Source organism: Budorcas taxicolor, chromosome 2, assembly GCF_023091745.1.
Source record: "Budorcas taxicolor isolate Tak-1 chromosome 2, Takin1.1, whole genome shotgun sequence".
Lineage (NCBI taxonomy): Eukaryota > Metazoa > Chordata > Mammalia > Artiodactyla > Bovidae > Budorcas > Budorcas taxicolor.
Genome location: NC_068911.1, coordinates 32,431,138 through 32,454,774, shown reverse-complemented (window position 1 = coordinate 32,454,774; position 23,637 = coordinate 32,431,138). Strand labels below are relative to the sequence as shown.

Sequence of the window (23,637 nt, the reverse complement as noted above, 5' to 3'; positions counted from 1 at the left end):
AACACCAGTCCACCAGTCTTGTCCAGTCCCAGGACCTTTGCACCTGCCGTTTCCTTAACCCTGGACATTTCCCCCCGGACCTCCCCAGTGCTGGCCCCTTCCCCTTCTTGGGTGATTCTCCTATGTAGTTCCCCGGGAAAGTCTTTAGGGCCCCACCCTCATTGCTTCTATTCCTGCGCAGCACTTAATGAAACCCTTTAAGATCACGTTAAGGTTACTCGTTTACTGAGAACAGGGACTTCTGATATTCATCACACACCCTCGAAGAGCCGTCCGCATACAGTAGGTACGGATAAATAATCGTTAGATCCATGAGTGCATGAATTCTCAACGTCCGGGACGCTAATGGTCTTCTACGCCTACCCGAGGCATAGGGAAATAAAATGGGTGATAAATAAGGGTCCTACAGGATGGGCAAAAGTGACGGGTGCATCCCCAAGAAATCCCAACAGGTGACAAGCACATCAGAACCTGGCCCACCTTTCCTGGTATGAAATGGTAGGAAGGGCGCCGGGCAGCACCTCAGAGCCTCGCCTAAGGGCTCGCTGGCCGGCGAAAAGGGAAAGCGGCGGGCAGGGCCTCATGCCGCAGGGTCAAGTCCACCGGCCAGGGCAAAGTCAGGCCCGACTTCCGGAGACCGCTTCGACCCTCGACTCTGAGGCTCCCAAGCCGGCCACGCGCCGCCGGCCCGGCCCAGGGGCGCCGGCGTGGGATGCGGGCCGCCTCACCTGCAGGTAAACTTGAGGGCGAGGAGCAGCGCGCAGCCGAGCGCCACAGCCCCGCAGAGCAGCTCGGGCCGCCGGCGCGCCATGAGAGAGGCGCCGCGCAAGCCGCGGCGGAGCCGGCCCTCCGAGGACGCAGCCGGGGCCGGGCTGAGGGAGCCGGAGCCCGCGGGGCCGCCGCCGCCGCCGCCCTCGTCCTCGGCGTCGTCGCTGCTGCTGCTGCCGCCGCCGCGGCCTCCGCATTCCGACATTACATGCTCCCCGTCGCCGGCTTTATACCGCCGCCGCCGCCGCCAAGGGCCCGAAGGCCCGGCCCGGGCCAGCCCGTCGCTCCCCAATCCCGCAGCTCGCCGCGCCCGCTAACCCCGAGCCTCCACGTCAGCCCCGCCGCCGCCGCGGCTCCCGCCCCCTCCGGGCAGAGGGCGGAGCCGGACACCACTCGGAAGCCCCGCCCCCGGAGGGCCACACCCCTCGCTCGTGGCGTCTGCGCGGCCCCACCCCCTAGCAGCGCCGCCGCGGAGGCGTGTTCGTCCCACAGGCCCCCCCCCGCCCCGTCCCTGGAGTCTGCGCGCACGCCGCTGTTGCCACGTGCTCGACCCGCTTACGTCCGTCCGTCCACTGAGTCTGCGCAGGCACCGCGGCTAGGTGTCCGGCTCCTCTTACTGCGGGTTCAACCCAGCGCTGCCCTAAAGCAGCCCCGGGCGGCGGAAAGTCACCGCCTGGCTCCGGGAGCTTAAAACAGCTGTAATGGTGACAGCAGTCGTGTCTGGGACACACCTGTGGAACTGCATTGGCGTCAGTACTAACCTCACAGAGATGCTTTGAAGGTTAACTGAAGTCCTCGATGGAAACTGCTGGGCCAATAGTGAGTGCTAAAGTCTTAGGGACTGTTCTCTCCCAGTGTCCATTTCCTGCACAGTGAAGTGCTGTGCGCCACGGTATCACGTCCCTACACCACGGCCCTGGGAAAACGGTCTGTGCATCCTGTACTCACTTTAGAGATCGGAAAACCGAGGCTTGGAAAAGCCTCTTGACCGCGTCCACGAGGCATTAGGGGAGTAGACTCGAAAGCAATATGGTTAACAAGCCGCTCGAGCGATCCTCTGCCAACTCTTAAATACTTTCTGACTCTAAATGTTAATGAAAGTGAAAGTCGCTCAGCTGTGTCCGACTCTTTGCGACCCCATGGACTATGCAGCCCTTTGAATTCTCCAGGCCAGGATACTGGAGTGGGTAACCTTTCCCTTCTCCAGGGGATCTTCCCAACCGAGGGATCGAACCCAGGTCTCCCCTCATTGCAGGCGGATTATTTACCAGCTGAGCCACAGGGGGAGCTCCAAATGTTCTAAATGTTAGGTCACTTCTAAATAAGTTTTTGTGATTAAAAAGGACAAGTCAGAGAAGGATGAAATATGATTTGAGAGTGACTGGGATTGTTTACCTGGGACACGTGTGCCTGGAGCTAAGAGAATGTCCCTAATTACCCAACAGCTGGGGCCAAAGATCTAGACTAGACTTCCGCTGTCAGTAACTACAAACCAGGTAAATAAAACGCAGAGAGAACTAAGGCAGTATGATACCACACAAAAACAAAAAACAAAAAAAAAACAAGAAAAAAAAAAAAAACAGAAGATAAGAAGTCACCTATGCCACAAGCCAGTGTGCTAACCCCAGTGCAAGGTTTCCAGGGAGGTAAAGGGCCTTTACTGACTATGCCAAAGCCTTTGACTGTGTGGATCACAAGAAACTGTGGAAAATTCTGAGAGAGATGGGCATACCAGACCACCTGATCTGCCTCTTGAGAAATCTGTATGCAGGTCAGGAAGCAACAGTTAGAACTGGACATGGAACAACAGACTGGTTCCAAATAGGAAAAGGAGTATGTCAAGGCTGTATATTGCCACCCTGCTTATTTAACTTCTATGCAGAGTACATCATGAGAAATGCTGGGCTGGAAGAAGCACAAGCTGGAATCAAGATTGCCAGGAGAAATATCAATAACCTCAGATATGCAGATGACACCACCCTTATGGCAGAAAGTGAAGAAGAACTAAAGAGCCTCTTGATGAAAATGAAAGAGGAGAGTGAAAAAGTTGGCTTAAAGCTCAGTATTCAGAAAACGAAGGTCATGGCATCCGGTCCCATCACTTCATGGGAAATAGATGGAGAAACAGTGGAAACAGTGTCAGACTTTATTTTTGGGGGCTCAAAAATCACTGCAGATGGTGATTGCAGCCATGAAATTAAAAGACGTTTACTCCTTGGAAGGAAAGTTATGACCAACCTAGATAGCATATTCAAAAGCAGAGACATTACTTGGCCAACAAAGGTCCGTCTAGTCAAGGCTATGATTTTTCCAGTGGTCATGTATGGATGTGAGAGTTGAACTGTGAAGAAGGCTGAGCGCCGAAGAATTGATGCTTTTGAACTGTGGTGTTAGAGAAGACTCTTGAGAGTCCCTTGGCCTGCAAGGAGATCCAACCAGTCCATTCTGAAGGAGATCAGTCCTGGGTGTTCTTTGGAAGGAATGATGCTAAAGCTGAAACTCCAGTACTTTGGCCACCTCATGTGAAGAGTTGACTCATTGGAAAAGACCCTGATGCTGGAAGGGATTGGGGGCAGGAGGAGAAGGGGATGACAGAGGATGAGATGGCTGGATGGCATCACTGACTCGATGGACGTGAGTCTGGGTAAACTCCGGGAGTTGGTGATGGACAGGGAGGCCTGGCGTGCTGCGGTTTATGGGGTCGCAAAGAGTCGGACGACTGAGCGACTGAACTGAACTGAAAGGGCTCTAGGAATGGCCACCTTCCTAAGTGGCCCAGAGCATTCAGTTTGTTAACCATGGAGGCTCCACATGTTGGTAGCTCATGTTTGTATGCCATTGTGTACTTTGGTTTGTATATCTCATCTTTTTTTTTTAATACTGTTTTTTTTGGCTGCACCAGACCTTAGTTGCAGCATGTGGGATATAGTTCCCTGACCAGGGATGGAACCTGGCCCTCCTGGATTGAAAGTGCAGAGTCTTAGCCACTGGACCACCAGGGAAGTATCTCCTCTCACAATCCCCCTTTTTTTTTTTTCTCTCTTTGCTTCCTTCCTTTATGTTAAGTGGCTCTTTTCTAAAACACTGTTAATTCCTTTACTGATTTAAAACTTATTTTTTCAGTTTATATTCTTAGCGGCGGCCTTTAGGGATTGTGTGTTAGTTGCTCAGTCGTGTCCAACTTTCTGTGACCCCACTGACTGTAGCCCACAATGCTCTTCTGTCTGTGGAATTCTCTAGGCGAGGATACTGTAGTAGGTAGCCATTCTCTTCTCCAGGGGATCTTCCTGACCTAGAAATCAAACCTGGGTCTCCCCCATTGCAGGCAGATTCTTTACCATCTGAGCCATCAGGGAAGCCCTTCAGAGATTACAGTATACATTTTTTTCTGAATCTACTTCAGATTTACACTAACTTAATTCCAGTAAAATACAGAAACTGCTCCAATATAGCTCCATTTCTTCCTTCCATTTTAATGCTATTATTGCTCTTTTTTTAATCTACTACAAAGCCAGTGTTATATTATTGTTTTGTATAATATTGTTGGAAGAAGCTGAGAAAAATTTTTTAAATGCATTTCTAGTTTTTTAAAAGATGTTAACTTTATTTACCATTTCTAGTTCTCTTAATTTGTTTAGATCTGAGTTAACACAGTATATTGCTAACAAGAACAAATACGGTCCAAAGTCATGGGTACTCATTCACTGTAGGCCAACAGGGCAGAATCCACCCTACTCTTTCATAAGACACCTGTCTTTTGCACAGGCCTTTATAAAGTTCAAAGTGCTTTTGTTGCCTCTGGGCTATTTCATGAGACCCACTATATCTTATGGCAGTGCAGGGCGGTGTCTTACAAGCCAGGAGACCAACGTATGTTTCCTTTACTCCTCTGTTTCCAGACATTGCTGCTCCGGCAATGATGGACAATGGGAAATTCATTTCAGATGACACCAGGCCATCTGGGTCAGGCTGCACTGCTCTTCACGGTTTGTTCTTATTCAGTCATTAAATCATGGCAGCCCTAACTAGTCCACATCAGCTAGTATCTGTGCTTTCGCGGTCACTGTTCATACCGTGATCAGGGTGGTGGCGTTTGCATAGGGCCAGGGAGAAGATTCCATGTGTTTCTTTTTTTGTGCGCGTGCTCAGTTGTGTCTGACTCTTTGTGACCCCATGGACTGTAGCCTGCCAGGCTCCTCTGCCCATGGAATTTTCCAGTCAAGAATACTGGAGTGAGTGGCCATTTCCTCCTCCAGGGGATCTTCCCAACCCTGAGATCAAACCCACATCTCTTTTGTCTCCATGTTGGCAGGCTGATTCTTAACCACCATGCCACCTGGGACATATGTTTTTCCCAGGTATTAATCCTGTCTTAGAATTGGGGAGAAATAATGACTTGTTAATTTTTTTTAAAATTAGAGCTCTTTCTGTGTGTGTGCAAATAATCATAACTTTCCCCCTGCTCAAAATTGTATAATTCTCTTTTAAACTGTCTCGTTACTATTGTTTCTAAGCCAAATTTGGTTATTTTAAAAAGTGTGTTACTATGGTAACTCAGAAAGCAATGCTATCACTTGCTTCAAATATTTTATTCTACTTTGTCCCTTCATCAGCTTCCTTAAATCTGAGTCTCTGGTTTGGTATTCTGTCACTGTTTCTTGCACAAGAAAGCCCATTATTTTATATCCTGTAGTTTCAACAAAATTTTTTAAAAATTGAAGTATAGTTGATTTACAATATTGTGTTAGTTTCAGATGTACAGCACAGTGTGTTTTGTGGATTATGTTCCATTATAAGTTATTACATGATATTAGGTAATTCCCTGTGCTATATACAAGGTATAGTAATTACAAGATATTCAGTAATTCCCTGTACTATGTAGAAGGTATAGTAAATCCTTGTTGCCAATCTATGTATAGTAGTTTGTATCTGTTGATCCCATACTCCTAATTTGTCCCTCCATCTCTCCTTCAGTAACCATAAATTTGTTTTCTGTTTGTGAATCTGTTTGTATTTTGTATACAGGTTCATTTGTATTATCTTTTTAGATTCTACCTATAATGGATATCATATAGTGTCTTTTTCTGATTTATTTCACTAAGTATAATATTCTGTGGTCCATCCAAGTTGCTACAAATTTCACTTTTGTATGGCTGAGTTAATATTCCATTGTATGTATATGTATGTATGTGTGAGTATATATATATATGCACACATATACTTATATACATGTATATAACATGTATACATTTGTTGTTGTTGTTTGGTGTCTCTAAGTCATGTCTGACTCTGCGACCTCATGGATAGCCTTCCAGGCTCCCCTGTCCTTGGGATGTCCCAGGCAAGAATACTGGAGTGGGTTGCCATATCCTTTTTGGGGGGAATCTTCCTGACCCAGGGATTGAACCCGTCTCCTGCACTGCAGGCAGATTCTTTACTGCTGAGCTACCAGAGACATGTATTTATGTGTGTGTGTATATGAAACATCTAATGCTTGATGATTTTTTTTTTTGCTTGTTAATTTTTAAAGCCTCGAAGTATTTACTAAACAGGATGTGCCTGACAAGGTACAGGTTGGCAGGTAATGCAGGAGGGAGCCTACACCCTGAGCCTACTAGGTAAAGCTGGACAAGTGCGGTTTCTTGGAGACTTTATATCAAGATCAAAGAGTTGGCTTTCCATAAATTGGCACTCCTTGTTCCCTTGCAGTAAGTACTGACAGAAAATCCATATGCTCATCTCTGCAGGTCAACTAAGGAGTGTTTGAACCCACACTAACATGCAGTCCTTCGGTTTCCCAGTGGGGATCACTGGAACTCAGTCAAAGGCAAACAGCCCTCAAAGAGCAGACCCAGGAAGGTTGAGGATGATGGAGAGGGGTGAGCACTTCCAGCCCCGGCCTACTGTCCAGGCACGTCCAACACAGGTGGGAGAACTGGGCAGAGGAAAATCTACCTGCCACCTCCCAACACCTCTTCAGGACTGATGGGCCCAGCTCATTGTGGCCAACACAACTTACACATGAATGTTCCTATTCACAGGAGCCTGAAGGAGGAAACAAGCTGAATGCCCATCACCAGAGGAATGGGTAAACAAAACCTAACAGATCTGCACAATGAAGGATTATTCAGCAGTTAAAAGGAATGAAATACTGATAACATGCTACAGTGTAGATGAACCTTGAAAACACTTACTGTTCAGTCACTAAGTCATGCCCTCCACAGACTGCAGCACGCCAGGCTTCCCTGTCCTTCACTATTTCCCGGAGTTTGCTCAAACTCATGTCCATTGCGTCAGTGATACCGTCCAATCATCTTATCCTCTGCTGCCCTCTTAAACATTACACTCAGTAAAAGAAGCCAGTCAGAAAAGGCCACATATTCTATAATTCCACTTACATGCAATGTCCAGCACAGGCAGAAAGCAGATTAGGGACTGCCCTGTCCTTGTCTAGGACAACCCTAGACAAGGCTCTGAGCTCAAGATGCAGGGGGCCTGGGTTCAATCCCTGATCAGGGAACCTAGATCCCACGTGGCACAACCTGGCACAGCCAAATAAATAAATTTTTTTTTAAATAAGGAAAGCAGATTAGTGGTCACCTACAGCTTGAAAAGCAGGGGGAGCAGGTACACTAGGGTGTGGGTTTTATTTTCAGGGAGTAAAATACTTTTTCATTGTGGCGATTGTAGCACATTTGGATTCTACTAAAACCATGGATTTCTACTTTAAAATGGTAACATTTGGGGTTTTTTAAATTGTATCTCCATTTGTTAAACATTGAAACAAACAAAAAATCCACTCTGGAGGAGATAGGCAGATCAACCTGTCCAAGGAGACACATCGATTTATTAGTTTCCAATGCAGTTAATATTGCAGTTTTGCTCTTTTATACCTTATTTTCCTTCCCTCTCCTCACCCGAATACTACTCTCTTCTCTTCATTTCTGGGTTGGGGATGTGACTTCATCATGGAGTAATTAGACTGATTTCCTGATGCTGAATATTCACTGATGCTGGAAGGACGGACGCTGAAGCTTCAGTATTTTGGCCTCCTGATGCAAAAAGCTGACTCACTGGCAAAAACCTTGATGCTGTAAAAGAAAGTCAAAAGAGAAGGGGCCAGCGGAGGGTGAGATGGTTAGAGAGCATCACCAACTCAGTAGACATGATTCTGGGCAAACTCCTTCAGACAGTGAAGGACAGGGGAGCCTGGTGCGCTGCAGTCCATGGGGTCGCAGAGTCAGATACAACTTAGTGACTGAACGACTAAATCCTGGTGCTGAGACCAAGGCTGTGGCCTGCAGGGTTCTTAGGTGGAAACCAGAGCAACAAACTGGATGACTTAGGCAGAAGTGGGATTTACTGCAAAGATGGTTCAGAGCACAGAGAACTGCGAGAGAGCCAAGGCACAGAAAATTTTGACGTGGGGTGTGAAAATCAAAAAAATTCTCCTCTTGACCAGTCAGAGGATTCCAAACTAGGTTTCAAGCCTAGGTTTCCAAGGTTAGAACAACCAGCTTTTTAAACTGCAGGTTGAAACAGAACAGCAGAGATATCTTTTTTTAACATCTATTCTCCCTGGAAAGAGCACAAAAGAAGTCTGGAAGGATGGAGAAGAAAAACATCATGAAGGCCGTCAGACTAGGGAGACTTAGCAGAACAACAGTGCCTTTGTCTCTGTGCTGACCACATCTTCAGCGGTCTTTCAAAAACCACAACGACCCTATCGAGCGCATCTCGCTAGACGGCTATCTCTGCGGAGTCCCACAGCCCACGTCCTAGCTGACCATGTGTCCCCTTGCTGAGTGTTCATCTGAATGAAACACAGAAGAGCTGCTAGAGGGGTTAGCATGTCGGTCAATAAGAGAAGCCTTTTAGCAACCCGAATCGCAGGAGAGTGGGACAGAATGGCAGTTGCTGCCATGTCCCTCTAATTTACTTTGTCATTAATTGCTTAAAGAAAAGTGTTTTTTAAAAATCTAGGGAATTCCCTGGTGATCCAATGGTTAGGATTTCATGTTTCCACTGCCAAGGGCCCAGGTTCGATCGCTGGTTGGGGAACTGGGATCCCACAAGCTGCATGGAGTGGCCAGAAAAAAAAAGATCTAACCTTGTGATTTTAGGACCCAGTTTTAACAATTCTTTGTGAGGCAAGGACCATACCACAAAATGAAAGACATCTATATATAAAATCTTTATTACAGGCAATATTGGTCCATACACTACACAATACCAACAGTACAAGTTTAATCTTTCAAAATCATCATTTAAACAGCAAAAGACCAAGAAATAAAATGAGTCAACTGATTATTTTTCAAAATAGTCTCAATGCACATTATCCTCAGTTCCCTTATTATAGTGAAACATACAAATACAGAAAAATACCCCATTTAACATATACTAGTGTTAAATGGTTATTTGGCTTAAAATCTGAGTTAAGAAAATCCTTTTTAGCAACCTACGTACAGATAAGTAGCGAACTTCATTAGACAAATTCGTTCCTCTTAAAAACGCGTGAAGAATTTCATCCATCATGTGTTCTGATCCTAGTACAGTGTTTCTCTCTCACCATCGTGGTTCTTATCTGAAGGACCAACTCAAGGAGTCGTCCTAGACATCACCTCTTCCCGAACACAATTCATCCAAATGTCCGTTCAACAGATGGCAACCAGTAGCGGTCACTTCGCCATGTGACGCCCTAAGAGCCTGGCCAGACCTGTCCAACAGCCCGTTTTCCTACCTACTGTGGGTTGCTGCTCAGGAGGGACGAGAGACGCCAATACAAGCAGAAAACCTGCAGCTCCTCTGCTACGTGCCTTAGAACACTTTCAATTTTTCTGGTCAATGCCCTGATTACGTAACATACATAAAAGCCAGCATATTAGTTTAAATCTTTAAACAAAAAACTATATTTTCCAAAGTCATTATCATTGGGGGCAATTAAGTGATCTTTCCGTGCTTTGTTGAGCTTCATCTTTAGGGCGTCTCTTCTCTCTTCCCATTCATGAAGTTCAGCATTGCCGTGTGCAAATTTACAGCTGCTTCCTTCCGTGCAGGTACCATTCATATACCTGTTAGGACAAGTCAGCTTGGTAAGTGTCCACCCGTTGTTTACAACAATCTTTAAAATGTGCTCTTCACTACCTTTATGGTTTGTGTTCAACTTTTAGCTCAAACTCATAATCCTAGAAAAATGAGTATTTTTAATACTTTCATATTAGAGTATAATAAAAATGAGTATTTTACTGTCTTGGCATCTAGAATAGAGAAATGAGTACTTTAAACTATTTAAATGTACTACTTAATGAAAAACATTGATTGCTGGGAAAAAAAAAAACACTCTACTCCTTCCTGATGCAGTAGAAAGAAAATCAGGGGGGACCGGAAGTAGAAAGTAATCTTCAATAATTCTACGTATCACATGGATCTAAACTGGGAAATCAAACAGAAATGGCCAACAACAAAATAAGGAGCAATTCAAAATTGCCTAGCTTTTCACTGAAAAATTTTCTAGCTATACTTAAAAGAGTGATACTATTAATACTATTTCCATCTGACCTGAGAAAGTTCCAGACTGACACTTGGAATATAATTCAAAGGCAGTTTCAAAAGTGATGAACATCTACTACGAAAAGATGGTTGTGAAGAGTCAGAGAATCCTCACTGCCAGCTCAGAGATCATCTGGGCAAGCCTGAATGAACTTACTTCCCTGTTTGGTTATCTTAAGATGTTTCACTCCAGTGCGGGCAAACTAGGAGTCTTTTCAGGTAACGCAGGTGAGTGAAGGAAATGTTCAAGGAGCAACTAAAACTCTGAGCTCAGATGCCAACATCCAGGATTAGAAGACTTTGCCACCCAGGTACCCTGTCCACTGCATCCCAGGTAGCTCTCAGTGGCAAAGAACCTGCCTGCCAGTGCAGGAGAGGTGAGTGATGTGGGTTCGATCCCTGGGTCAGGAAGATCTCCTGAAGAAGGAAATGGCAACCCACTCCAGTATTCTTGCCTAGAGAATCCCATGGACACAGGAGCTGGAGGGCTACAGTCCATGGGGTCACACAGAGTCTGTCAACCGAAGTGATTTAGCCTGCACCATGTCTACTGATACAATGACTGTGGCATTCAAGCCAGACCAGCAGAGTTCACATGGGAAGCTGCAGAGACCCACGTACCTATCACAAATACTAAAATACCCCGTTGGAAAGCGGTGCTGCCAGCAGTACTGGTCGTCCTCAGTGTGGAAGACCTTCTCTTTGTGCTTCTCGGAGGAGATGTGGCCCTGCCACTGCTTCTCACTGTTGCAGTTCTTCCCACACATCCAGCAGTGAAAGTCCACCTGCAGTGCAAGGAAGACGTGTCGTGTCAGCAGCTGCTGTCCGGGGGGGCCCAGATTGACTAAAAAGTCCACCTAAGGCCTACACTCTATTCTTGGGGAGCCCGTCCAGCGGGGGTAGCTGGGAGAGATGGGCCGAGGGTCCCCCCAGCACACAGGAAGTAGAGAGCCGGGACAATGAGCTGGGCCAGGGGTCCAGGCACTCTGGCAAGAAGCTGGTGTGCCAACAAGGGAGTCTGTCGGGAGGATGGGGGGCCAGGTTCAAACCAGGGTCCCGGGGAGGATAAACACCATGAGGAAAATCAGAGAGGATGCGAAAGCCCAGGGCTCGCCTGCTGTGCAAGAACAAGGAGCAGCAACTCCACTCCTGCACATGAACTGACCCCTTACTGCGGGCCAGGACGTGTGCCAGGGGCCAGGGAAGTACCCATGCTGGGAAGACACCACCCCGGGGGCACAGACCCACGAACTGTATTAGGAACCCTGTGCTGCCACAGATGCAAGCGTGCGGTGTTTGAACAGTACTTCCCAAGCGCCCTGGGTCAACCCTGTGTGATGCTGGGTAAGAACAGGTTTACAGAGGAACTTCCCTGGCAGTGCAGTGGCTATGACTCCATGCTTCCAATGCAAGGGATGCGGGTTTGATCCCTGGCAGAGGAACCAGGATCTCACGTGCTAGGCGGTGCCGCAGGGTGGGGGCAAGGGGGCAGAGAGAAGAGGCTCACAGAGACAGGTGACTCTCACGACCCAGAAAGTTGGGGTGACCCTGCTCTGGAAACCCCAGGAGTACTTAAGGTGGCGAGGCAATCGGCGCTGAGCCCGGGCAGAGAGGGCACAGTCCACAGGGCTTATCATGAGCAGAGACACGTCCCTGACCCGGGTCTGACTGATTCAATTCAGAAAGAGGCCAAAAAACCAAAACTGGAAACAAGGAGCAGAGTTAACGTGTACATCTGTGTCAGTTTAAAAAACCACGCTGGGCAGAACTACAGATTAGGATTAGACAGTCCAAGATATGGAGACACGGCCTGGAAAAAGACACACTGGATCTGGTCCCTCTGGGAAGGGTGACAGTTGGGGTTCCAACCTCATCTGTGATATTTTATTTACCTAACGGAAGCAAACACGGCAAACTGTTAACATCAGTTGACTTGGGATGGTCAGCTCAAGATACTCTCTATATTAACCCCTTTACTTTTCTGAAAAATGTTAAGGCTAGCGCAGTGAAACACCACAGGTGCCTTATGTCTGGGGTGGAACCCAGAGACAGGCCAGACTGCAGCAGGATGGTAAGGGAACACGAGGACTTGGGGCAGGGTGGGCACTTCCCTGATGTTCTAGTGGTTAAGACTCCAACGCAGGGGGCATGGGTTCAATCCTCAGCTGGGGAACCAAGATCCCACGTGCTGCACAGCATCCCATCCAGAAACAAGGAGGGCCTGGGGGTGGGGAACCCTCCATTCCTGAGCACCTGCATGGCCCAGCACTGGGATACACCCGCAGGCTCATCATGCTTTGCGTCTCCCTCACAGAGGCATTCCGTAAGCTACCCAGGATCTCAGGCCAGTGACTCACCAGCTCCTGCTTCCAGAGTCAGAAAAAGGAGGCAGGAAAGGAGTTTTTAGGACAGAGAGGCTTAGACTTACAGTGCGGAGCCAGCGCAAAGAGAAGATGAAGACACCGGGAGGCGGGCAGGCCAGCTGGGAGCGAGGGAGCCAGGTTTGGGAGAAGGTGGGAAAGAAAAGGCCTGGAAGCACAGGCAAGGGCACCAACCTGCGGTACTTACAGTAACTTCCGCGTAATCCGTCGGCATGTGGATTTGCTTTCCATTCTCTTTGCTGGACTGACTGGCTGCATCATCGCTTTTCTCGTTTTTTTGGCTCTTTAGCCAGAGTTCATAAAACTGCTCCATATCTTGTACTAAAGAAAAATGAACTCCTTTCAGTGGCAAATATTTAAAAACATCATTTAAATACACACAAGAGCGTGCACTCTTTTTGCATAAGTCAGCATAATTTTCAAAAGAAAATCAAGAGGCAAACAGAGATAAGATTATGTATTAGACACGAGAGATGGGCCAGTTCCAGACGCTCAGGGTAAGAACCAAATTCAGGTCCATTAGGGCACAGACAAACATTAGTTTTCAAGACTGATGAACTCCTCTCTGCATTTGCAAGACACCTTGTGGGTGTTTAAAATTCAGAAACCCAAGACTTCCCTGGTTCAGAAGCCATTTCAAGGGCATTGCTGAAAAGGAAAGCCACAGCTTCACAACGGCCCACGTCAAATACTCGTTATCAGTGCTGTAAACACACAGGCAACTTACACAGCTCCTCACTGTTTACTGAGAAAGGTGAGGAACCTACTACAGGAACCAAGATTCTGGCCCTGATGGGGCCCCGTCAGTCCAGCTACTGTCCCAGAGGACTGACACGCAGGGGTGCGATTTACAGCAGCACAGTGATGACCAGGTCCGGGGCTGTGGCTGCAAGCTGCTTCTCACAGTAGGAACACGTGTATCCGGCATTAGCATCCACTGATAAAACTAAGGTTTCTTGGCCTCAGCACCACCTGTGTGCTGAGCCAGATAATTCTTTGCTGCTGGATAAGCCTTGTGCACTGTACGATGTTTAACAATCTCCCTGGCCTCTGCCCACCAGCTGCCAGTAGCACTGCCCCACAAGTCATAACAATAAAAAAGGTCCAGACGCTACCAACTGTCCCCAAGGGGAGAGGGGTGTGGGTGGCAAAATTCATCCCCAGCTGAGAGGCACTGAGTTAAAAAATAATAAAGCTGGAAATGAGGATCTGGTCAAAACCCGGCTCTACTGTCTGCTCAAGTGTTTCTAACAATATACCTCCAGCTAAGATTAGAGATACAATAGGAAATCCTTCTTCCTTCAGGCCAGTGGTAGCAGGAATTGCTGCAAGAGCCCTGATTTGCAAGGATACCTTCAGGATATCAAGTCCTCACTCCAAGCAAGGAGTCCCACTCACACAAGTCACTGAATGTTTACATGGCTAAAATACAATAGGTGATGTGCTTAAATCCACTTGATTCTTGTAATCCCCAGATTGCAGATCTCAAGCCATCCATAAATTTTGATCAGTTTACTTAAAACTGAAGAACAATGATACTGGTAGCAAAACCTTTTCTGGTCAGAAGTGAAAGGTTGCCTGAGGCTTCTTTCCAAGGCTCTCACAGTAAAACTGATGCTTGACCAAGACAATCATTCTCTCCTTGGGCCTTTGCATCTGGGCCTGTTCTACCCATAAGAGTTCCCGGAAGAAACCTCCAGTTCCAACCTGATAAATTCAGGAGTGACTCTTCACACCAGGAGCAGGTGATCTAACCCGAGCACTCATGGAAGGACTGAACTTCCCCAGACAGTGACTCAGGGACATGCCTATGTCATCAGAGGATGCTGACCTATGTTTTTGTATCCAAATTTGACCTAAGCAAACATGACTGGTGGTCAGACTCTGCTTCACTGATAAAATGAGATAATGGCTTAGAGCACAGACTGCCTTCTGTGTTCCCTGTAAGCTGGCAATTTACAGGGAGGAAAGAGACTTCCAGGCGAGCTGGATTCCGTGGGTGTCAAGGCCATGTTTAATCATCAACTTACTCCCGTTCTCCTTCATGTAGGTCCACACTTCTCGTTCCTCAGGACTGTGAGCAAAGGAACAGTTTCCAATGTACTGACATTTTTTCCCAGAAGCAATATGATTGCACAGCTGTATTAAAAAAAAAATACATGAATATGCTTTAAGACAGAGTACAATGAGTAAAACTGCCTAATTTTTACATGTAAGCGAAATAAATATTATCCATGCTAATGCTGAGTAATATAATTTTTAAATGAGATTAATTTGCTCCTATTCAAATTGACTATAAGCCCCAAAGACATGAGATGATATCAAGCTTTCTGTCTCAAAACTTTTCAAAAGAGCCTAAGTATGGAACTGGAATATGGAACATTTTCTTATGAGAAAATGTCAACAGATTCACTTATTCAGAGTTATCTGCTTTTAACACAACAGAGCACTTTATCTCTGTAGTGCAAGTCTCTGGCCCCCTCAATATGACATATCCTACTCTCCTCTGCCTGACACCCAGGATACCTCCTTGTCAGCACTTGGGAAGCAGGAAAGAAACTGCAGACGCCTCCAATAAACAAGGTCAGAGAAAACCTCCGACGTTTACTTCTCACCGACACTGGCAGCTAATCTCAGCCATCATTCACTAGGTCTGCAGTGTCAGAAGACAATTATTCCACTAACCAGGCCATCCAGTTATACAGCATTCAAGTAATACCTCTTGTGGTTATTTGCATTTTTACTTTACAGAGTAAAAACAGTGATACTGGTAGGAAAAATAAAATGATAGCAGTCAGCAGAACAGATTTCCCTAAGACCTGTGACTATTAAGAACTAGGAATACCACTGTCACCAACAGCACATTCGTAAATATCATCAATGTACTTGTCTTTATGGAGCATAAATCCTAGCACAATTCATTGTTAGCTTGTCTTAGTTTATCCGTGTTTCAACAGAGCTGGCTCTATGTAGTAGTTTACATAACAGTAAATGCTTAGCATTGACTTTCACCAAAAATCAAGAAGCGGTTAACACTAAACACTGCTCCTTTCCTCTCCTGAACGAAAGTCAGGGACCCCCCAACCCCTTTACAATTTTTTTGCAGGAAGTCAAGTCACCAAAACATTCTTGTGATGGATTTTCTTATATTCTTTTCCCATTCAAGCCCCCGGAAGTACTTATGTATTACTGGGTAGACACTGATTATTGTCTTTCAAAGCTCAGTGATAAGGAGCAGGGAGAAGAGAAGATAAAGGAGAAGGCCGCTCTGTGCTGGGTTTTTACACACCACCATCTCACATATCTTCCATGCAATGATTCCCATTTACAGATGAGCAAACTGAGGCTAACTTACTGGCCCTTCGGGCAGACCCTGAAGCCCATCCTCTCTCCACCTCACCACACTGCCTACACACATACACGCACGCAGAGTGTTATTTCTTCTTTTAGAAAAAGGACCCCTTAGCAATATCTGGTGGGGTAGGGAAACAGAGGAAATGTGTTCCTGTAAACGCGGTGTAGAACCCGCATCTGCAATGAGAGAATCATCAGTGGTTCTAGGCAGCTGCCTCATGAGTTAGAACTGTTCCCGGTCGTCTTTGTCTTGGGAAAATTTTAAGGAGTACGTCTATAATCTCCACTATCTACTGAAGCACAAGATAATCACTGGTTCTAATAAGCCTTCCTCCTCTCTTATTATAGCCCACTAATAAATCACCCGTATCTATGAGGCTGAAACCACAGTGGATAAACACAAACACATCACCTCCCTCAAAGACTGGCCTTGTAACCTGTGTTGAGTTTCACAGACTGCAAGGTGCCCTGGGTGATGGGAAATGAACCTGCCTCTTCCTCAACTCCTTGGCAGTTTGGAGAAGGAGCCGCGTTAGTGGAGACTCTGCAGTCCATCTGCACTGCTGCTCTGGGCAGAAGACTCTCCCCATGTTTCCTCCACTGGGGCAGAAAGCGCTCCTCACCTGAGCTCAGGCATAACCCCACCAGACCCTCTCTCGTGCACAAGAAAGTCAGGCCAGTTCCAAGCTTTGCCCAGACGACCACGTAGGGGACCAGAGGGACCAAGACGAAATGTGCCACCTTGTAAGTCAGTTTGATGTTCCCGATCTAAGGGCTTTGGGGGAACATGTTGCTCCAGCAGGAAGCATTTTTCCCTTGGGTTGCTGCTGCTACTGCTAAGTCGCTTTAGTCATGTCCGACTCTGCGCGACCCCAGAGACGGCAGCCCACAGGCTCCTCTGTCCCTGGGGTTCTCCAGGCAAGAATACTGGAGTGGGTTGCCATTTCCTTCTCCACCCTTGGGTTACTTCCAGAAAATCCTGTAACATTAGGTATCCTTTAGCGAGCATCCATTGCTTCAGTGAAAGAAATAGGCGTGATAAAAAAAAAAAAAACACCAAAAACTCATCAACAGAGTTAATAATACAGAAAGTCTTGGGTTTGATAGCAAAGCTGAGGAATCAATGAAATTCTCTCCCATTTGCTCACAGTCATTCATCTGGAAAATAAGCTGAGTCTAGACCATCACTTTTCTCTAGTTCATTTTCTATGTCTCCTAAGTAACTCATTCCAATCAACCTAAAAACTGCGCCAGAGCCACACACACAAAAGGGGAAGGAAAACGAAAGGACCACTTAGATTTCAGTAACATGACGAGCATTATTTAAAGGGTACCAGTTTCCATCCGAATTACTACTACTTTCTAATGATTTGAAATGCCTAATAAAAAAAAAGTGGCTTAAAAATTACGTATGTACATCAAACTGTAAAGGCATTTGTTTCTTTGTGGGAAGAGGACGGATGTTCATCCACTTCTTACGTTCAATAGACATCACTCTCATCGCACGACGATCTTTGGTCCACCTAAGAAAAATGGAGTTCAGAAAAAACAAAAACACACTGGCAAAGGCATAATATAAAGGGGCAGGTACAAAGTCTGTACCCAAGGGACCAGAGATTTTTTTTTCAACCCTTCTAAAAGAAATGCCTTATGATTCTGTCATTTCACTTCCTGTTGATATTTATAAACAGACATTCCCTATGAATCCTAAACAAGGAAATGGTAAAATACAGGAAAAATACTATTGAATTTTGTTGAATTCTTAGCTACTAAATCCTAAAAGTCTCTTTCCTTTTGGTTTGCAATTACTCCTAAATTGTCTACTTTCCTTTGCTCTCCTCACAGCCTTAATCTTTTTTCTTATATGTACGGTTTTACGCCCATGAAGAGAAACAGGCACTATTTGCACACACACATTACTTACGAATGCCTTGCTTTTGCACTGCAATATTTTCTGTTTTTGTCTGGTTCAATGACTTGGCCATTTCTCAGACACTGAGCACATACAAATTTTATCTTCATATTAAGGGATCCAGGCATTATTTGATTGCCAAGTACCTTAAGTAATTAAGAGATCAGTTTTAATTAACAGAAAACCATTTTCTGAGAACACATTCATTCGCCATGCACAACTGTGTGCTATTATGTTTTTAATAGCACACAACTTCTGTTCTTATCTGGTCTGATGATTTGACCACTGTATATACGATCTGATAACTAAATCTCCAGTTCTCTACCCAAATATAAGAGAATATGATGAAAGTAGATTACAGATGCCAAACCTCAATTTATCAAAGCCAGCTCTGGTGTTAATGTTTAGGATTTGTGGGGAGAAGGGAAGGAAGATGGTTGGATAAAGCAGTCTGGCTGAGTGGTAAGCAAAACTACATGGTCTACCTCCCCTCCTCCAAGGATCCCCACAGCCCAAGACCCCATCTGTTCTGCCAAATAAACTAAATAAGAAGCAAGACTTATTTTAAATATTTTAAATGAAATGTGTTTCATGTATCAAGCACAATATAAACTCATAATAAAGAACTTATTTATAATGAAAAAATAAATAAATAAACTAAATAAGAAAACTGTATCCTAGAACTTCCCTGAGAGTCCAGTAGTCAGGACTCTGTGCTTTCTACTGCAGGGGATGTGGATTCAATCCCTGGTTGGGGCACTAAGATCTTACATGCTATGTGGTGTGGCCAAAAGATAAAATAATTAGAGAAAATTGTACCCTATATTCTTTTCTTCTTTGGCTATGCAGGATCTTAGTTTCCTGACCAGGGATCAAACCGATGGCCCCTGCAGTGGAATCACAGGGTCCTAACCACTGGACCACAAGGGAATTCCCTAACCTGTATTCCTGGCAGGTACTATGAGATACCTAGTTTTTTGGTTTTTTATTTTAATGATAATCAACTAAAATTCAGAAAATTTTTTTTCACATTTACGCAATTTTTTTTTCCCACTTAACTCAATAAACTCAAGAAAACTCAAGCAGGTTACTGGATTATATGGAAGTATAAACTGCATCTGGCAACTACTAACATCCATCAGGCCATTCCAGAAAAGATCCCAAATGCAGAAAGGATAAAGGAAAAGCATACCTGAGCTCCAGGTACATTTGCTTCCAAATTTTGCCAATATCGTTTAGATTCCTGGGCAATATCATCATGTGAGATGCCTGAAAAATGCCGAAGACTTTTGTTTAAAGTTCTTTACGCAATACCAGGCCACCTGTCTAGGCACAGTCAGACTCAATTCTTTACCCCCATTTGGCATAATCTGTCACCAAGGATGAATATCATACTACTCTTTTGAAATGGAATCTTTATAAATACAGCTCTTGGTGCCTTCCGAAGAATCTTTCTTCCTCACGGATCCGTACTGCATACATGAACTTATATCAGGAATTACTTATATGAGACCACATTCAAAACAGGCCACTCTAAACATGAAGCAACTCAGGTTTAAGACTCAAGATAAAATCTACAGTGCTGCCACACCAGATTATGGGGAAAAGTCTTCAATACCATTTCGTAAACCCCGACTGCTCTTGAGGGGACTTGTCTCAATCTTGCACAAACCTACCTGTTTCATTTTGCAATATCCAGACTTTCAATTCTACAAGACTATGTGCATAAAAGCATTCATCTTCCCTTAAACAGCCATATCGAACCTCATGTCGGCATAAATCAAGCTGACACTGGCCATGAAAAGAACGTATTTTGGAATACTTTACTGTTGTCTCTCGCAAAATGTGGACAAGGCACCTAAGAGGAAAATGGAGCAACATTTTACTACTGTTCCACCATAGCTTTTAAAAAAAATGTATATACTCGTGTGTGTGTGCTTAACCGCTCAGTCACGTCTGACTCTTTGCGAGCCCATGAACTGTAGCCCCCCAGGCTCCTATCCATGGGATTCTCAGGCAAGAATACTACAGTGGGTTGTCATTCCCTTCTCCAGCAGACCTTCCCCATCCAGGGATCAAACCCACGTCTCCTGCATTACAGGTGGATTTTTTTTACCATCTGAGCAACAAGGAAGCCCATATACACATACAAAATGTAAAATTCTAGACTGAAAATACATTTTAAATCTCTTTCAGAAAAAAAAGCAAATCACTGTATGCAACTGTAGGATTAACTGGGGAGAGGAGAGGATAATTATCTTAGGCTACATTAAAATACCTAAATCCATGTCATGAGAAGCTATAAACCGTATTGCTTTTCTGTATTAAATCTTAATAATTCATTTTAAAGTTCTCAGCAAAACCCATTAGTCTTATAAAAATAGTCACCATCTTTCAAAACAACAACAAAAAGAGAAGGGAACACCTGGGAAGATACTACTCTGGTTTTATTTGGATCTAAAAAGAGGATTAATTTTGTCACTAAAAATATTAGAAAATACCAACATACTTATTGTCTTCAAATTCATGCTTTGTAACTGGATGAGAACAAGAAGTAGAATTATCTTTGTTTCTTTTACTTATCATTCTAGGCTTATGATCAAAACATTTCTGAAACAGACAGAGAAGAATTATCATAAAAATGTAATACAAGATGATAACTTTTGTGTGATGCTGATGACATTCATACTTACATATTACAAGCATATGTCAATTAACACTCGGCAAATAGGACGTCTTAATGTTATTCTTTTGGATAGTAATAGTAGCTACCATTGCTAAGCAAATGCTTTAGCAAACAGCAGGACCAGAGCTAAGCACTTGATACTTCTGGGTCAGAAACCACTATCTGTTTCACAGTTGAAAGAAGACTTGGAGACGGTACCTCACAAAGGAATATAAATTCTCCAAGATGCTCCTGGAACAATTTGAATACGGTAAAGCTGATCTTTCCATTGCCACCGAAGAAAGCCTCTCTGCTGAACGCCCCCTTCCGCTCCAGCGTCCAGACATCTATCTCCTCCTGGCAATAAGCAAATGTGCAGTGGCCTGAATATCTACATTCCTCCTCAGCGGCAACATCTAGAAAGACAGGAAATTAACAGAGGTGGGATGGATTGGGAGATTGGGATTGGCATGCGTATACTAATATGAATAAAACATAATTAATGACAACCGACTGTGTAGCACAGGGAATTCTACTCAATGTTCTGTGGTGACCTAAATGGGAGGAAAATCCAAGGAAGAGGGGATATATGTATAAGTGTGGCTGATTCACTTTGCTGTAAAGCAGAAACTAACACAACATTGTAAAGTAACTATCCTCTGAAAAAGGAAAAAAAAAAATACATTTTCAAACAAAATCTTATAAAAAAAAGTAGGGGGGAGACAGGGAATTAAAAGACATTTAAAACATGGGCCATTGTGGTTTCAAAGCCAATGAATATTAAACACACTAAGTGCATTGTTTAAATTTTTCTAACAATTCAAGGATACACATATTACTATGCAGGAATGGTGTATTGAAAGCATGGAAGTGTTAGTTGCTCAGTTGTGTCTGACTCTTTGCAACCCCGTGGACTGTAGCCTGCCAGGCTCATGGAATTCTCCAGGCAAGAATACCGGAGTGGGTAGACATCCCCTTCTCCAGGGGATCTTCTCGACCCAGGATTGAACCTGGGTCTCCCACATCGCAGGGAGATTCTTTACCATCTGAGCCACCAGAGAAGTCCCAATGGTATTAACTCTTAAAACAAAAAAACAAAAAAAACAGCAGCACAATTCTAAATTACTTTTATTTCAGACAGGGCAAAAAAAGCCCTGATGTTTGCATGTTCACCACTAAGTTTAAAAAATCATTTCAGTTCAGTTCAGTCACTCAGTCGTGTCCAACTCCTTGCAACCCCATGGACTGCAGCACGCCAGGTCTCCCTGTCCATCACCAACTCCCGGAGTTCACTCAAACTCATGTCCATTGAGTCAGTGATGCCATCCAACCACCTCATTCTGTGTCATCCCTTTCCCCCACCTTCAATCTTTCCCAGCATCAGGGTCTTTTCAAATGAATCAGCTCTTTGCATCAGGTGGTCAAAGGATTGGAGTTTCAGCTTCAACACCAGTCCTTCCAATGAACACCCAGGACTGATCTCCTTTAGAATGGACTGGGTGGATCTCCTTGCAGTCCAAGGGACTCTCAAGAGTCTTCTCCAACACCACAGTTCAAAAGCATCAATTCTTTGGCGCTCAGCCTTCTTCACAGTCCAACTCTCGCATCCATACATGACCACTAGAAAAACCATAGCCTTGACTAGATGGACCTTTGTTGGCAAAGTAATGTCTCTGCTTTTTAATATGCTGTCTAGGTTGGTTATAACTTTTCTCCCAAGGAGTAAGCGTCTTTTAATTTCAAGGCTGCAATCACCATCTGCAGTGATTTTGGAGCCCCCCAAAATAAAGTCAGCCACTGTTTCCAATGTTTCTCCATCTATTTGCCATGAAGTGATGGGGCCAGATGCCATAATCTTTGTTTTCTGAATGTTGAGCTTTAAGCCAACTTTTAGGCTCTCCTCTTTCACTTTCATCAAGAGGCTCTTTAGTTCTTCTTCACTTTCTGCCATAAGGGTGGTGTCACCTGCATATCTGAGGTTATTGATATTTCTCCCAGAAATCTTGATGCCAGCTTGTGCTTCTTCCAGCCCAGCGTTTCTCATGATGTACTCTGCATATAAGGTAAATAAGCAGGGTGACAATATACAGCCTTGACATACTCCTTTTCCTATTTGGAACCAGTCTGTTGTTCCATGTCCAATTCTAACTGTTGCTTCCTGACCTACATACAGATTTCTCAAGAGGCAGGTCAGGTGGTCTGGTATGCCCATCTCTTTCAGAATTTTCCACAGTTTCTTGTGATCCACACAGTCAAAGGCTTTGGCATAGTTGAAAAAGCAGAAATAGATGTTTTTCTAGAACTCTCTTGCTTTTTCAATGATCCAGTGGATGTTGGCAATTTGATCTCTGGTTCCTCTGCCTTTTCTAAAACCAGCTTGAACATCTGGAAGTTCACGGTTCACCTATTGCTAAAACCTGGCTTGGAGAATTTTGAGTATGACTTTACTAGCGTGTGAGTTGAGTGCAACTGTGCGGTAGTTTGAGCATTCTTTGGCATTGCCTTTCTTTGGGAATGGAATGAAAACTGACCTTTTCCAGTCCTGTGGCCACTGCTGAGTTTTCCACATTTGCTGGCAAACTGAGTGCAGCACTTTCACAGCATCATCTTTCAGGATTTGAAAGAGCTCCACTGGAATTCCACCACCTCCACTAGCTTTGTTCATAGTGATGCTTCCTCAGGTCCATTTGACTTCATATTCCAGGATGTCTGGCTCTAGGTGAGTGATCACACCATCGTGATTATCTGGGTTGTGAAGATCTTTTTTGTACAGTTCTTCTGTGTATTCTTGCCACCTCTTCTTAATATCTTCTGCTTCTGTTAGGTCCCTACCATTTCTGTCCTTTATTGAGCCCATCTTTGCATGAAATGTTCCCTTGGTATCTCTAATTTTCTTGAAGAGATCTCTAGTCTTTCCCATTCTATCATTTATGGACATTCAAAGCTCATTTCCTGAATATTCATTGGAAGGAATGATGCTGTAGCTGAAGCTCCAAAACTTTGGCCAC

At 44.7% G+C, this 23,637-nt stretch overlaps 2 protein-coding genes across 5 annotated transcripts in view; both read right to left on the bottom strand.

The window, feature by feature from the left end:
- TXNDC11 (thioredoxin domain containing 11) overlaps positions 1–1,056 on the bottom strand; it is a 58,624-nt gene extending 57,568 nt beyond the window's left edge. For 3 of the 4 annotated variants that reach the window (XM_052636161.1, XM_052636162.1, XM_052636163.1), the window contains exon 1: positions 729–856. In XM_052636161.1, coding sequence (XP_052492121.1) covers positions 729–811 — 83 coding nt within the window. In that variant the 5' untranslated portion in view covers positions 812–856. Of the gene's footprint in view, positions 1–728 lie in introns of all 4 variants that reach the window. The other variant, XM_052636160.1, reaches the window with a different exon arrangement.
- Positions 1,057–8,976: 7,920 nt separating this feature from the next.
- Positions 8,977–23,637, bottom strand: part of ZC3H7A (zinc finger CCCH-type containing 7A) — a 37,645-nt gene continuing 22,984 nt past the window's right edge. The window contains exons 14-23 of the mRNA XM_052636159.1: positions 20,849–21,045; positions 20,474–20,574; positions 19,641–19,822; positions 19,157–19,233; positions 17,977–18,110; positions 17,470–17,575; positions 14,729–14,837; positions 12,886–13,019; positions 10,939–11,102; positions 8,977–9,839 (exon numbers count right to left, since the gene is read on the bottom strand). Of these exons, the coding sequence (XP_052492119.1) occupies positions 9,650–9,839; positions 10,939–11,102; positions 12,886–13,019; positions 14,729–14,837; positions 17,470–17,575; positions 17,977–18,110; positions 19,157–19,233; positions 19,641–19,822; positions 20,474–20,574; positions 20,849–21,045 (1,394 nt within the window). The 3' untranslated portion in view covers positions 8,977–9,649. The remainder of the gene's footprint in view (positions 9,840–10,938; positions 11,103–12,885; positions 13,020–14,728; positions 14,838–17,469; positions 17,576–17,976; positions 18,111–19,156; positions 19,234–19,640; positions 19,823–20,473; positions 20,575–20,848; positions 21,046–23,637) is intronic.